Genomic DNA, 15987 nt, shown 5'->3' with positions numbered 1-15987 from the left:
ATTGTATAACAATTTTCCACGCGTGTGACTAACTTCAGATATTCTTGAAGCTATCAATACATTTATAGCCTAGTTTAATAGATGATGATTATATCATTTTACATTTCTATGTTTTTATCGTCAATGTTTATGTTCTTGTGTAATAAATTGCGGTTTTTATAATGTTTACATTGTAAAGACAGTATTTCTTATGTTAATTGAATTAAATTGATAATATTATGCGTGAACTGTCAAATTGACAGGTGTAGCAAATGAGTGCTATTATACCATGTATCGCATTGTATTGTTAAATCATACAATAGTGACTACAATCTACTAATATTATTGAATTGGTCTTGATTTGAAAAAAAGATAATACATAAATACTATAGATACATAATATGGTGATTAATATAGCTCCGCTGCGGCGCTGCTATCGATTTCTATAACATTTTCATAGTTTCTATTTTTTTTATTTAATTAAATCTATGTGTATGTACTTAGTTAGGTAAAAATTAGAGTGATTGTTTTCGGGATCTATATTTTTTCCTAATGAAATTTATAGGCTGCGAAACCCGATATTCACCTTCAATTTAACATTGCATTAGATTATCTAAAATTGTTTTATCTTGATGTAAATCCTACTACTACCTACTAATCTGTAAAAAATATCTGTAAAGTACCTAGTTATACCACATTCCACACACGCACTATTATATAGTCTGTATTTAAATTAATTAATAGATAAAAATATGTATAAATTTTGTTTTAAATGCCGGCAATGGATCCAAGCACCCACAATGTAAAACGATACCCATATAGCTATAATACACCACACGCTACGCTTCCTAATTATAATATATAAAGATATTTATACAAAATAATAAATTATTTAAATTGTTTACAGGCCGGCAAGCTCGGCCGAGTCAAGATCCCGGCCACTCGGTTCACCTGTCAAGGTCGCGCGTCGGGCTACTATGCAGATGTCGATACTGGCTGCCAGGTAACTTTCACTGCTTTTTACTGCTGTAAAAAATACGTTATGCCACAGATTATAATTCTATACTATGGGTTGACAACCTCTTACCTATTAAAATGTTAAGGTGTCATAAATAAAAGGTTGGGTATACTTTTTTATTTATAGTAAGAGGTTTATGTTTAGTTTTTCAAGTTTTTCAGTGTGTTTTCTAGAAGTTTTTATCTAAATTATGCACTTATATTACTGAAACTTTTGGTTGTTTGTCTGTTCGATATCTGCATGTTTTACCGAATAGGTAATCTCCGATGTCGCCTGGTCACTGGTCGGTGAGAGTGCCTGTGAAAAACTGTTTCATTACATATACCAAAAAAGTTATATAGGTACACAGTCATGTATTCAAAGTAGTAAACGATTTGTTGATGATTATGTATTCTTGGAATCCCATAGAGGAACAAATTTTTTCACCAACTTCTTAGATTCTAAAATCAGAACAAAACTCGAACGATGTCAATACTTGTCTAACGAGATTTTCCTTTGCTTTTTTATGAAGTGCTTTTAGAATGAACATCTTCGTATAGGTGCCGACGTAAAGATGCGTTTTTTTCAAGGGTAACTTGTTTTCGAACATTTAAGTAGTATTAGTAATAATTAATAATATTATGCATTAATAAAATAAAGGAAAAGTTTGAGACTACACTTGATTAGGTGTTATTCTTAGGTTTGATAATATAGGGATTCGAACTTTCGTATTTCTGCGATTTCGGGACGTTTATACAAAATATCAAATTTAAGGATTTTGTGATATTAAGAAATTTAACAATAATTATTAACAAATATTGTTAATGTTAAGGGAACTTAAATAAATAAAATACAATATTTATCCTGGAAGTGATTACTATTATAGGAACAAGAACATTAGATTTACATACTGGTAAACAAACTTTACATAACCTTATGTAATTATGAGAAGATTTATGACATATACGTAACATTATTTAATAGAACAACGTTAGTGGGATGCTGCAATATATAATAATGAATATGGTATTTGAACTAATGTCATAGAGTAAAAAACTGTTATGATTTTTTTTTTCATAATAAGATGGTAAGACAATATTGCCAAAGCATTGTGGACCCTACAAACTATGTAGTCTATATACCCTTGATGCAATCTAATAAACTCCACACTTCAAATAAAAAAGTACAAGAGCGCGCGAACCTTCGCGATTCGTGAAATACAGATTATCAATAACTGGCAGGACGAGATCTCATTGACCTTTGCCTGAATACTCTTAAAAATGTCCCTGATCCCTCAACTGACGTATGATTAACGTTACTTATAACATCATATTATGGACATAACAATATAGGTGTAATTTTAAAAATAAAAGTCGATGGTTAACTTTAATATTGAGAAATATAATCTGTGAAATGTCAACGTCTTATGTCCAATGATTAATAATGTCATAATATGCCGCATGTAATAAATCACAGAAGGATAATACTGGTTGATTCTTGATTTATTATCAATTTATTATAAATAAATTGAAAGAAAGTTCCCTTCGATGTTTAAATTAATTATTGTTGGTTAGGTTATAATTATTGAAATTTATAGAAAAGAATATCTATTTAATAATAATAGTTCTGGAAACAATAGGCAACTGAAACGCATAAATGCAAACTTTGAATTGTAATTAAAATGTTTTCAAATTTTGAAATTTATTGATAACTAAGAAAAGAGCTATTAGTATGCTACTTATATTTTTATTGGATTCAAAGAGAAGGTTTTAACTTTTATCTTATTGTTTTGTTATTGAAGTCTCATCGTTTGTGGTCTTTTCAAAGTGCCCAAAAGGTAAAATTCTGCAGATAAGTGGTTAAATATTTTTATATACTTAGATATTTATGTAGTAAGTACAACTTGTTTGCATCTTCGATCGGAATACTTGCCACTAACCGGTAACTAAAGCGGGCACCCATCAATTGATAGGTCACGGCTAAAAGTGCTTACCCATAATACGTTAATGCTTCAAATATTTTTAATCGCTTATCTTGAATACTTCAACATTTTTTGATGAAACTCAAAAGTAAGCACTTGATAATTTTGATGGTATCTAAGGTATTAAAATTTAAATAGAGAAGCTACCTACTTACATACTTACGTAATGGTCTTTTAATAATAATAATAAATAAGGGCGTAGGGATGTGACGACCCCATCGCCCACGGTTGGAATATCTATTGTTTACTTGACAATAGATATTCCACCCGTGCAATCAGTCAACCCGCAGGACACCTTGTGGCGGGGTGTCGGGGAGTAGCGACCCCGCGGGAACCGAGCGCTCCCGGGGGAGGCCCCTGTCTTCATCTCCGGCTTGCCTTAACCGGCCGGCCAGAGTGGAGTCGCGAGAGCTTTTAGCTCGAAGGGTGGATGCGAAGCGTAAGTGGCGAGTGGGCACGTGATGCTGGACCCTCAGGGAGCGCGTGATCGTAGTTTAAAGTCCAGGGACGCCTCTCCACCCTTAGCTGCTCACAATATGTTGCCCCCTTGTCGCACTATTGCAGCGACTTATTTCGGGGGCCCATACAGTGAGAGGGCGAGTCACCACCTGCCAACATATTTTTACTTTCTTTTAGTAGAAAGGCAGGTGCCATAGTTTCCCATAGTCCCCAGTACCAGTCCATTTAGCATCCCAATCCATAGCCCAATTATTAAATTTCCATTCCCTGCAATAGTCCTACATCGGCCGCGGACTGCCTAGGGCTGTATCTCTATAGTGCAGTCATGGGCAGGCTGCGGCTGGTGTCCCACAACACATTAAAAGTCTCGAAAGGGCCTCTGCGTGTTGGATCCGTGTCCCCACGTAAGCCTTCCAAAGATCCGGGTACCGTCCTTCTGGTGGTACCCGAGTATTATGGAGAAGAGAAACATAATAAATAATAAAACACATTTATTGTCAGAATCACATAAAGATATACATTTACAAAGGAAAAACAAAGGAAATAAAAGAAAAATTTCTAAAAATAAAAGCATCTTATTCCTGAGAAAACAGTTGGTAATGTGGCAGTGAGTGACCTGACAAATGGAGCCAGCTCAGTAGTCAGTTTATGATGGCAAGGTGATTAATACCTTACCACCACTGATTTTCAGTGACCCCAAGTGACTATTGGAGTTTCAGTCTAGAGTTGTATATAGGGATAATTTAAAATGAGTATATTATGTGAGATATATTTCCAATAATAAGATAGATACTAATAAATAAATAATTTGGAAAATCCAAAAGTGCACGCCTCATAATTTTTTTTTAATAAATATTTATAATTATTATTTTTGTTTATTTAATAACAATTAAACCACATCGAATCAGACCCTGAAAAATGAAAGGGTTCTATTCCTGAGCATACTCAAGCGTAAGGCCGGGACTCCACCAAAGCAGAGATGTGTGCGGTGTGCTGTGTGCTGTGCGAGAAGAGATGTTTTTCAGCTCGCGGGACTCCACCAAAGCGGAGATGTGTGCGGTGTGCTGTGTGCTGTGCGAGAAGAGATGTTTTTCAGCTCGGGTGCGGGGCGTTGAGTGCTCAGTACGCATTCTGACACGAAAGGTGCACAGCTCACATCGCACAGCTCACATCTCCGCTTCCATCGCGACATACAAATATTACACATCTCCGCACAGCGATCTCCACTGAAGCTGAGCGGAGAGGAGACGTGTCAATAACTCAATTGTATTGGTTGTTTAAAAAACATCTCCTCTCCGCTCGTCTCGTCTCCGCTTTGGTGGAGTCCCGGCCTAAGAGAAAAAACAGACTCGATTAGTAAAGTATTTCGGTCGCTATCGTGTTAACAAGAAAAAGGATCCGCACATACAGACACACGGACGTCCAAGACAGAACTTTTTTAAACTGTTTTTTAACTAGTTTAAATAACAAAAATGACATCAAAAATATCATGAACGTTAAAAATAGTGTTTTTTCTTAATATGTGTGTGTATGTATTATCTTACAAGTGCAATATGTATGATACATAAAGACATTTTAAGTTTGAAAAATCAGATCTATGTTTTGCGCGAAGTGACAGTAGTACCCACGTCAACGCTTCGCTTATGAGGCGTGCAATAAATACATCAGTTAAAACATGTAATATAGGTAGATATAATATCAGTATGTAATTATGTATAGTTATAATATAAATAAATAAAATGAAATTATGTATACAATGTTAATAATTATAATGATAAATAGGCAGAAAGTAAATGCGTATATAGTATTATGTTATATTATAACCGGTAAATAAAATAAATATTTAATAAAGTTTATGTGTAATTCGATACAAATGCACTAAGGGTTGGAACAAACTTTTGAAAATTGTGTAATTGTTCTAAAAGGTACATATTTTCGTTTTTGCACATAAATAAAATTATCCCACTTTATTGATTGTTTTACAAACTTTATAAACCGAAGTCATATTATTATTACATAATATATCCAAAAGATATTCCCACACGAACACACTCGATTTACTCATTGCCAAATATTATGATTAAATGTACACATGAATAAATGGATTAAACAATCCAATGCGTTATAAAAAGCAATTAAGGTGCAAAATAATTTGTACTTAACATTTCACCAAGTCAAGGTCGAAAGCAGATGCCTAAGTTATCTAGGTTATCGGTGTATTCATTCACACAGCCTACGTGTGAGAGAGACAGAATTGGTGAATGGGTTAAATCTATGGCATTTAATAAGCTATGCCAAAACGGTCTTTTATTGGATAATACAGTGACATGTTGCTAAACTCAGTTTGATGGCATTGTAAAATAGTCAAAACAAATTAACAAAAAACCTCAAAAAACAGATAGACAAAACACATTCGGAAATAAATGAAGACATAAGTAATAAAATGTTGGATAATACACATTTTTGAATTATACAATATACAGGGTGTAATCGTTAAGTGTGCACAGGCGATTTTTCCGTAAGTATTACAGATAACAAAAAACTTTAAACTGATATCGAAAGTACTTAACCTAATGAGTAAAATGGCGGTAATAAATTTTTAAAAATAAATCGAGAAATATCAAAAAAATTATCTTTAAACCCTCCCATACATTAAAGTATGAAATATGAATATCCCATATACCTACATTTATAGATAATTTTTTTTGATATTTCTCGATTTATTTTTAAAAATTTATTACGGTCATTTTACTCATTAGGTTAAGTACTTTCGATATCAGTTTAAAGTTTTTTGTTATCTGTACTAACATACTTACGGAAAAATCGCCTGTGCACACTTAACGATTAAATTCAAATTAATTAATTTCAAATTCAAATTAATTTATTTGCCAAAAAACATGGTATACATAGATGTTAACAATTGAGTTCCAGCATGTTCAGCCGTTATTAACAGCATGCAAATTATGTCACTTAATTATAAATCAAAATTTCATTTATTATTTTCATTATCATTACATTTACATTCAACAATCATTATTATCAAAGTCAATCAATCAAAGTCAAAATTTATATTTGAAGTATTCTGCCATTGTGTAAAAGGAACGCTCTGCGAGGAATTTCACTAGTTGCCATTTTAATTTATTAAGTGGCAGTGATCTAAACTCTTTAGGAAGATGGTTAAAAATTTTGATAGCCATTGCATAGCTGTTCCTGTTAAGGAGCGCCGTTCTACACAAAGGCATGCGCAAACGCGTCGGGTCTCTTGTAATGAAAAGCGAGCTATCCTCAAAGGTTGTGAATAAGTTATGATGCTTTTTGACGAAAATTATGGTTTCTAAAATGTACATACCGGGAAGTGTAAGAATTTTCAGCCGCTGAAAAATTGGCCTACAGCTTACAAGAGGACCGACACCCGCTATAGCTCTTAAACACTTTTTCTGGGCTAAAAACACTTGATTAATATTAACGGAATTCCCCCACAAAAGTATTCCGTATCGCAATATTGATGCAACGTAACCGTGATATGCCACTATAGCAGCTTTTTCAGATACAGTCTTACGGATACGCCGTAGTGCAAACACGAATCTATTCAAGCGCGTACTAACACATTCAACCTGTGATTTCCAACTACATCTTTGGTCAAGAACTAAGCCTAAAAATTTGGTTTCAGTAACTTCTTGAATCGTTTTACCATCATAGTGTATATTAAGATGAGTCATATTGTTTTTGCTTTTATTATAAAATTGGATGTAGTTTGTTTTTGCTAGGTTTACGTTTAAACCATTATCCTCTAACCATTGGATTACCTTAATTATAGTATGATTGATTGAAAATTCAAAGTCAACTCCATTCTTTTCCGAAATAATAACCGAAACGTCATCAGCATATAAAACAGACTCATTCACAATTACATTAGGTAGGTCATTGATATATAATAGGAACAAAAGAGGTCCCAATATGCTCCCTTGCGGTACTCCATTCCCATTATATTTATAATCTGACTTATAAATCTCTGTGTTGTGATGATGAATCGTTGATTACACCCTGTATATATGCTTTACAGGGAAAAATTATTCCCATTGTAACTAAAATTGCACTCGGTCTAATCTGTAAAGGGTTCCAAAGGTAAATAATATAATATAATATATAATATATAATTATATAATATATAATACTATTATAAAGGCGAAAGTTTGTATGGATGTATGGATGTATGGATGTTTGTTACTCTTTCACGTAAAAACTACTGAACCGATTACAATGAAATTTAGCACACATATATAGGGTAACTTGGATTAACACATAGGATAGGTTTTATCCCGGAAATCCCACGGGAACGGGAACTACGCGGGTTTTCCTTTGAAAACGCGGGCGGAAATCTAGTAATAAGTATAAAAGAACGGATTAAAAAAAATATTATTTCGAAAAAAACCTCATAAAAATTTCGCACCTCAGACGAAAACTGTACAATTTTTAATTAAATTAGTATCCTTATAAACACGATATTTACACTCAAGGTGAATGCCATTGTTTTAAAATTGTCTCAGGATCGCTTGCAACCTTTGAGGTTATTTCATTGCTATAATGTTGATAAGCTATAATATATTTCTACTAGATTTCCGTCTCGCCGCGGCCGTCGCTTGCGTACTTTTCAGTTTTCATGTTATCATTATAAGGCTCGATTTGCATGAGACGAGCGAATGCTCATTCTACCCCTACTATGTCAAATTATTTTAGTGTAAACAGGCGTAGACCATTCTTTCCTTGTTCTTAGTGCGTTCAACAAGATTCTATGCAATGTTCTCATACTGAAGAACACTGAATACAAGTTTTCGTTTACACTAAAAGATCACTTATGAATGCTCTTGCTTTAGTTCTAGCTCTATGTTCGTTTGATGTAAATCCACTGTAAGAAGATAACTAGGTACATAATTGAAATGGATAAGTAAAGAGATTATAGAGATCTCACAATTTTTGAATTTCACCCTTTTATGGATTTTTGTTTTCGCATTTGCGAAACTGATGGACTAGGAAGGGTTAGATCAATCTTCTTCTTCTTATTTAAAAAAATGAATCGCAAAATGTGTTGGTAAGCGCATAACTCGAGAACGGCTGAACCGATTTCGATAATTCTTTTTTTATTATATTCCTTGAAGTACGAGGATGGTTTTTATGTAGAGAAAACGTAAATATGTACCACGGGCGAAGCCGGGGCGGACCGCTAGTAAATAATAATAATCAATACATTGAAATTATCAAAACAGAAGCGTTTGTGCCGAGCATACGTGTCAGAAGTGAAACTTATTAGGCAAGATTCAAAGATACCAAAATCGTCGTCATACTCCACGGTGACGCGACGTGACGGTATTGCCATGACGCGACCTTGAAATTTTACGCTCATCGCGCCTAGAGAAGTTTCACTACAAAATGTAAATATTAAATCGTGTAGTTTTTGTCTAAACCACATTATTATAATAATTATGCTTTTAAACTGCCTGAATTATTTTATTGCAAGAGTAAATTTGGCTTATAATCCCGCTGTTTTATGCAAGAACACTTGCGCTCAGCGCACCCATGTTTCTTACCAACTACCTACATAATATAAACAAACAATTTCTAGAAGAAATTAACGTGTCACGGCCTCCATTCCATTTCGTTATAAATAAACTGCGAGCAGCGTGCGAACGACTATTGTGTTGGTTTACGACAGAACCTTACAAAACGCCATCTTATTTTACGATGAACATAACTCGTGTCAAAAGTTGATCGATTTAATGTTTGCATTGGTATTTGAAAATCACTATTTAATCAAATCTAAATTCGTTCCAATGCTAATTAAAATTCAGTGGCATTAAATTGGTAATACTAATTTATTGGTTTATTAGTATCGCTACTGTAAATTTTCCGGTAGAGCCGTAGTATGGACTTAGTTTAATAACTCTATGGACGAATCAATTAGATAGACGAATCTATTTAAAAAAATTATAGAATTTCTAAGAGTTCAGTTTGACGCGATTTTGTACAGAACTTCTCTCAAGAAAATATGTAATTCCTTGTTCCTTATTTCTATTTCTAAAATACATACCTATAAAATATAAAAATATGGCATACGAAACAGATCAAACTTACTACCCATAACATTGCGTATACATATCGGAAAGTAGATACAACAAAATTATAACCCAGTTTAGTGATAAACGGATAACCTCATTTTCGAAATCGGAAAAAGTCCCACGGATTGCTATCTCATAAGTAAATAGGTGTAGGTAATAAATATAAGTGATTACAAGATGTGTATTCAAGGGCATCCGTTTGGAAGGTGCATAGAGACACACCGACGCACCCATTGTTCTTTAAACTATAGGGCATAGATATTAGAAACATCTTTATGTATAAGCCGTTCGTTCGCATTCTTTACGCACGTAGGTACCGTCAGCAAAAATAACGGTGTTGTAAGATTTATTAGATTAGTTTAATGGTTTGAAAAAGTAGATATTTGTCCAGTGATTGATCATTTTTAGGATAGATGTTAAGCGCCGTCATGTTAAATGTAAATTTGAATAGAACCAGCAAAAATAATAGAATTGCATCACAGAAAATTGCTGACGGTATTCATTTCTTAGCACAAGGCTTTAAACTGAATCTTCAAATTTACAATATTTGCCTGTGTTTTTTATTTGTTTGTAAATAAAAAAAATAAAAAAAAAACTGAGCTAAGAAAAATAACATCGATTCCGAACTACAGACACAGAATAATAACGAGTAGAGCTCTACAGATTTTAAAATCTTGACGAGAAATCAATCGGACTGTCATAAATTTTACTGTGTCTATAAATTTTGTCTCTGGAACATAATTCTTAATAATTTATGTGCACAGATTTAATATTAGGTATGCGACTATAGTCTGTACATCAGTGTCGTACACAATTTGCACTTGATTTTAACTTATAATGCTGTTTAGAGACCTTTAAGGGTTAAGGGCCAATAGGATCATGTGCACAGTATAAATTAATACATTAAACATAGAGCACATCTTTGTAAATCAAAAGCAAAATAATATAGCAAATTAAAACGATGGTGTAGGTAGCTTTTGTTAAAAAAAGTTATCTTCTCTATCCTTATGGCTCATCTACTGTCACGTTTTAAGTTTATTACTAAAAAAGTATAAAGTAGAACCACGTAGACGGTAGAACTAACCTCATCGAATCAATAACGCACAATGTGCTAAAAATAATTTTATTATTAAAATTTAAAACTAATATCAAGCATAAAAAGGTAAAAAATCTTATTTTAACCATTGTAATAATAAGGTCATGACCCCAAAATTTCTAAAATTAATATGTACCTTTAAATCGGGCACGAATCGCGCGTAGGTTAGCAAAAAGTTACATTGACAATTTGACATGCAAGAGAGCTAAAAAGTGACCCACTTTTTGACGGAAGACGAGATTCTAAACGTGTAGAGAATAATTATTTTATTACAATCATTTTACATTTTATGTAATACCGATTGTGCCATTTTATTTTATTCTGTCAATGTATTTTTTTACAAAATTATGTCGTATACAGTAAGTTGGCTCAATTTTAAAATTAGGTAGGTAGGTATTAATGTGGATTAGCTCATTCTTAAATTCAAACAACGTCAAAAAAGGAGGTGGTTCTGAAAATTGACTGCATTTTTTTGTATTTGTTACTATCATAACTTTAGATACCTACTTATGTTTCGGAAAGTTGGTACCTCCGATTTCGTCCCATTTAAATTTGGTTCAGTTCTGAAAATTTGAAGTCGGTTTAGTTTTTTGTTAAAAAATAATTATTATAAATCAAATGTCTATTAGGTATACTGCAATTATTATAAATGCCAAAGATGCCAATATCGTTTTATTCTGAAAGCGTTACAGACATAACTAGGTACATCCAATTCAAAAACTTTTGCTTTTAGGAAGTAAGTTCTATTAAGATACGTACTATCTTTTTATGGATAGTTTTTACAAAGAATAAATTAATATGTAAATAAAAACAAAATTCACCATACGAATGTCTCGAGATAAGAATGAATCACCGCTTGACCAGACGGCCGTAATTTCACTCGTGAGTTACGTAACATAAGGTTCAAGGTCTTTGGATCTTAAACTCTTACTTTCCGAGGTTTTATGTTTGTTTTTAATTTATTTAAAAACATGGTTAGCGTATTGATGTAGTGTTGTGAAAATGTTGAAAGGTTGTAGGATATGTATGAGTTAGAATAGTGATGCGTAATAATAATTTAGGAAAGTGTGTACTTTTAGGATAATAATTGAAAGGGCTTTTAAAGAAGTCTAGTTGAATATGAGTTGAATATTGAATCGTTCGAATTGTTCTTCACTTATATTTAAACTAGAGGTCCGCCCCGGCTTCGCCCGTGGTACATATTTCGCAATAAAAGGTAGCTTATGTCCTTTCTCGGGTATCAAAATATCTCCATACCAAATTTCATGCAAATTGGTTCAGTAGTTTAGGCGTGATTGAGTAACAGACAGACAGACAGAGTTACTTTCGCATTTATAATATTAGTATGGATAAGTTTAACTGAAGAACTTTAATAATGATAATTCGGGGGTTGACTGTAAAAAGCTCTTAAAATTTTTCTCTTTATTTATTTACTAGCATAACGCCCGCGGCTTCGCCCGCTTTGTCTACAACCTTATAAATTATGTAGACTAAAACCTTCCTCTTGAATCACTCTGTCTATTAAAAAAACCGCTTCCAAATCCGTTGCGTAGTTTTAAAGATAAAGGACATAGGGACATAGGGACAGAGAAAGCGACTTTGTTTTATACTATGTAGGTATTGATAGTGATAATTAATAATGAGGACTTTCAAAAATAGAGCTATTTTGAAATCACAAATTTCGCAGAGTAACACATTTTTTTTGTTGCACTGTACATTATTGCAGAAACCACAGATTAATCCAAAAACAGAATTCTAGAACGAAATTGTCTAGTATTTTATATAATCTAAAAATTTATTGACTAACAAGTTTCATGATGTAAGAGAGGAAACCCACGCGACTCTGTGTCAAGAACACGCATTAATATGGTATTGTCACCATATTGGTAGATTTTCTGTAATAGCTATTGTAATATGACGGCGCCATAATAGTAGGTAATTAGTTACTTAATCTTTTCAAGAAAGGTTTGAGTAGTGCAGACGCGTTATTGTAATTGGATTCACATATTATATACTAATAACAAAAATAAGTCGGGTTTTCCTTCCTGACTTTGAACTCCAGAACGCACGAACCGATTTCCACGGTTTTGCATTCGTTGGAAAGGTCTCGGGCTCCGTGAGGTTTATAGCAAAGTAAAGGTGACTCTGGTGGCGAAACGGAGTTCGCCGGGTTTGCTAGTATACTAATAATATAAAGCTTTGAGCTTTTGTATGTTTGAACGCTTTCAGGAACCGCTGGACGGATTGTATAAATTATGTATTTCACCATTGAATAGGTACGTGATACTTGATGGCACTCAAGGCCTTATTTGGACCGTTGTGTTTGTTATTTTCCCACATTTTCTATTTTGGTGAAAACTTGATGAGCATATCTGTTATTATATTAATAACAAGCTTTAGATATATTTTATTATCATTTTCCAGAAAAATTATTGAGATTAGAAAGCTTCTTTCTCCTGAAGCTTTTCTCCCTGTTTCATGTTATTAGCAATCGAGTGATAAATAAATCTTAAAATCTGATTACTACCTCCGCCTTGCTCTTGTAAATAAATAATGTATTTTATTATTTTGCCTCGGGCACTTACTTTAAATGGATATCAAGATAATACAAAAGCTCATAGAAAAAACACACCAAATCCAATTTGACAAAAACGTAATTTAGATTTAATTGGCCATTACTTTGATCTTGGTTTTTATCGATGGCGTCTTCTTTTGGTATGAGGAAGTAAGACCTTGGCAATAAAATAATAAAAAAATACTTTTTGTTCGTGATCTGATTAAATCAACAATCACATTTCAACTTTTTATAAATGCTAATACAGTTTATTAATATTCTTTTGTAATGATGACCCTCGATAGGTCATGAATTTTTATTGGTTATAATTTTGATTGCATTTTAGCCAAATTGTGGTTTCGTTGATTTGATTTTGTTTTTTCCTGTATTTTATGTGGACCAATTAATGAATTCGGCGGTGGCAGGATTCGCTAAAAATATTAACGTTTTTTCGTGAAAGATTGTTTCTCAGATAAATATAGGTATAATTAATAGTAATAGCTGTGTTTTACCTGAAAATAAAACACATATTAAATACTTACCTATATTTGAAGCTTACTTCATTGAGAAGGTACCTAGCTTTTTCCGCCTATTTTTCCCTCTCTTTCCGTTGTATGTATGCTATCTCTCTCGCACACCTCTCCACCAGGTGGCGGGGCGCACGATAATGTCGGGCGCTGGATGTTTTTCATTGAGTCGAAATCCACAACAGGTGGACGTTAAGTGTAAGCTTCAAATATAGGTAAGTATTTAATATGTGTTTTATTTTCAGGTAAAACACAGCTATTAAACACTTGACCGTAATTTGAAGCTTACTTCATTGAGACCTGTTTGTTACCCACCTGGTGTACAATATATGGACGCCAATGTGAATTTGAATACATAAGTAATTACTTATTTCTTTATTTGAAAGAGTAAGGTGTGCAGATAGTATACCTACCAATAAATCACACAAATTTTTATATTATATAATATATTAACAATCCCAGATGAAAAGTTAATCAAATAAGAACCAAAAAGTTAATCATAATGATTAAAAGTATTAGAACTTATGAGATTGGTTCAAGCGTACCTTAGTTAACCTTTTGGGCTTGAAAAGTTAAAGTTACTACAATTTTCACTATCTTTAGCGTAAATCTGCGAAAGCGCCAGTAACGACTTTCAATTACGCATTTAGATGTTACTTACAAAATGAAGCAACAGCTGATCCCGACGAGGCAAAAATACCTCAAACTCAAACCTTTATTTATTCAATTAGAACTCTGTAGAAGCACAATTGAATCATCTTAACATAGAATTACCAACTGTCTCAACTCACACAGTTTTAACCTAACCTGCTACAAGCGGACAAGAAGAGAACTTGGTCCTTACTTTTGGGGTCAGAAATAAATTTAAAAGGTCACCCCTTGAATAAGGCAATAAAATATCAAAACAGGTAAACGGTTTTAATTATAATACAGATTTTTAACATCCAACCAAACCGTGCGCTAAGCCAACGCCACCAATCATAATCTAAACATGGCTAGTACTTTCAGTACAATGCATGAATTATTTATTTAAAACTGATAGGTCATAAACTCTGTACTGGAAACAAATATACTGAACTTAAGAGACTAAAATGATAAGGAGCTTATCTGTGTCCCAAAACTGCAATTACTACAGCCAAGTACGTTACTTTTAATCAATTCGGTTTTAAGATATAATTATGATTTACATCAGAACTTATATACCGAAAGCCTCGGGACTACATAACGTGACTTATCTTCTTATATATAAAAATGAATCGCAAAATGTGTTGGTAAGCGCATAACTCGAGAACGGCTGAACCGATTTCGATAATTCTTTTATTATATTCCTTGAAGTACGAGGATGGTTTTTATGTAGAGAAAACGTAAGTACCACGAGCGAAGCCGGGGCGGACCGCTAGTTTATAATAATAGTGTTTGTGCACAACACTAGGCAGTCAACAGCTATATGAACGTCAGATAGGAAAAGAGCCAAATTTATCCAGTCAGTAACAAAGGATTTTAACTATAGTTACTTTATTCTAATTCAACCAACTACTACTAGCTACTCCGTATGTCTTTTGGATAGACGGAGGCAAATAGGATTTTTATTCCAACTATATCATTTGATATTTTGAAAATGTACTCCACATTTTCATACCGTCAGAGTCATTTTGCAGATTATAGTGGTGCAGCACTGAACACTGTCTATTAGGTGGCTGATGCTGCTGACCGGGCCTTCAGTTCCGCTTTCCAGAATACCTTCACCCTTCTAGGTGTTACTACTACTGAAATAGCGGTACTCTATCGCGTCGTTCAGGTCTCTAACTGACTAGGATTTCTCATATTATCGTAACAACCCTCGCTCGTTCTAACGAGGATAAATTATCGCCAAGGAATTCTGCTGCAGGATAATGGCAAGAGAGATTATAAGCTTAACTATGCATTATTATGTTAAGGAATATGGTGGGTTTTGAATACTATCGTCGTCTGAAAGTATCTCCTTTCGATTAACTGCATTAAGGATGCAGATCTGATCCCATCTTTGTTCCGTAGGAATGCTACGACAGTCTAAACGTTACACTGAACAAAGAAAATTGCCCTGAATATAGTCGGTTGTTCCAACATCCGTAATATGGCTAGCCTAAGGTTAGTTATCCCTTGATTGTAACTGCTACCAATGGAGGCATTGCTCTTGTGTTGTCCACAGTTGTGCGAGTGCAAAAATGAAGAACTGAGCTCGTGGGGAGCTATGTCGAATGAATCTGTGTTAAGATTATGACAGTATAGGACAGTTAGCTGT

At 33.5% G+C, this 15987-nt stretch overlaps 1 protein-coding gene across 10 annotated transcripts in view; it reads left to right on the top strand.

Moving 5' to 3' along the window:
* js (jiangshi) overlaps positions 1–15987 on the top strand; it is a 50240-nt gene that overhangs the window by 23711 nt on the left and 10542 nt on the right. For all 10 annotated transcript variants that reach the window (XM_089703178.1, XM_089703177.1, XM_089703184.1 and 7 more), the window contains exon 3: positions 887–982. In XM_089703178.1, coding sequence (XP_089559304.1) covers positions 887–982 — 96 coding nt within the window. The remainder of the gene's footprint in view (positions 1–886; positions 983–15987) is intronic.

This window comes from Colias philodice, chromosome 14 (assembly GCF_061535455.1).
Source record: "Colias philodice isolate Cphi_HAF_F1 chromosome 14, ilColPhil1 Martin Lab GWU primary, whole genome shotgun sequence".
Taxonomy (NCBI): Eukaryota; Metazoa; Arthropoda; class Insecta; order Lepidoptera; family Pieridae; genus Colias; species Colias philodice.
Note: the sequence above shows the minus strand (reverse complement) of the source record. Positions and strands in the feature narration are given on the sequence as shown.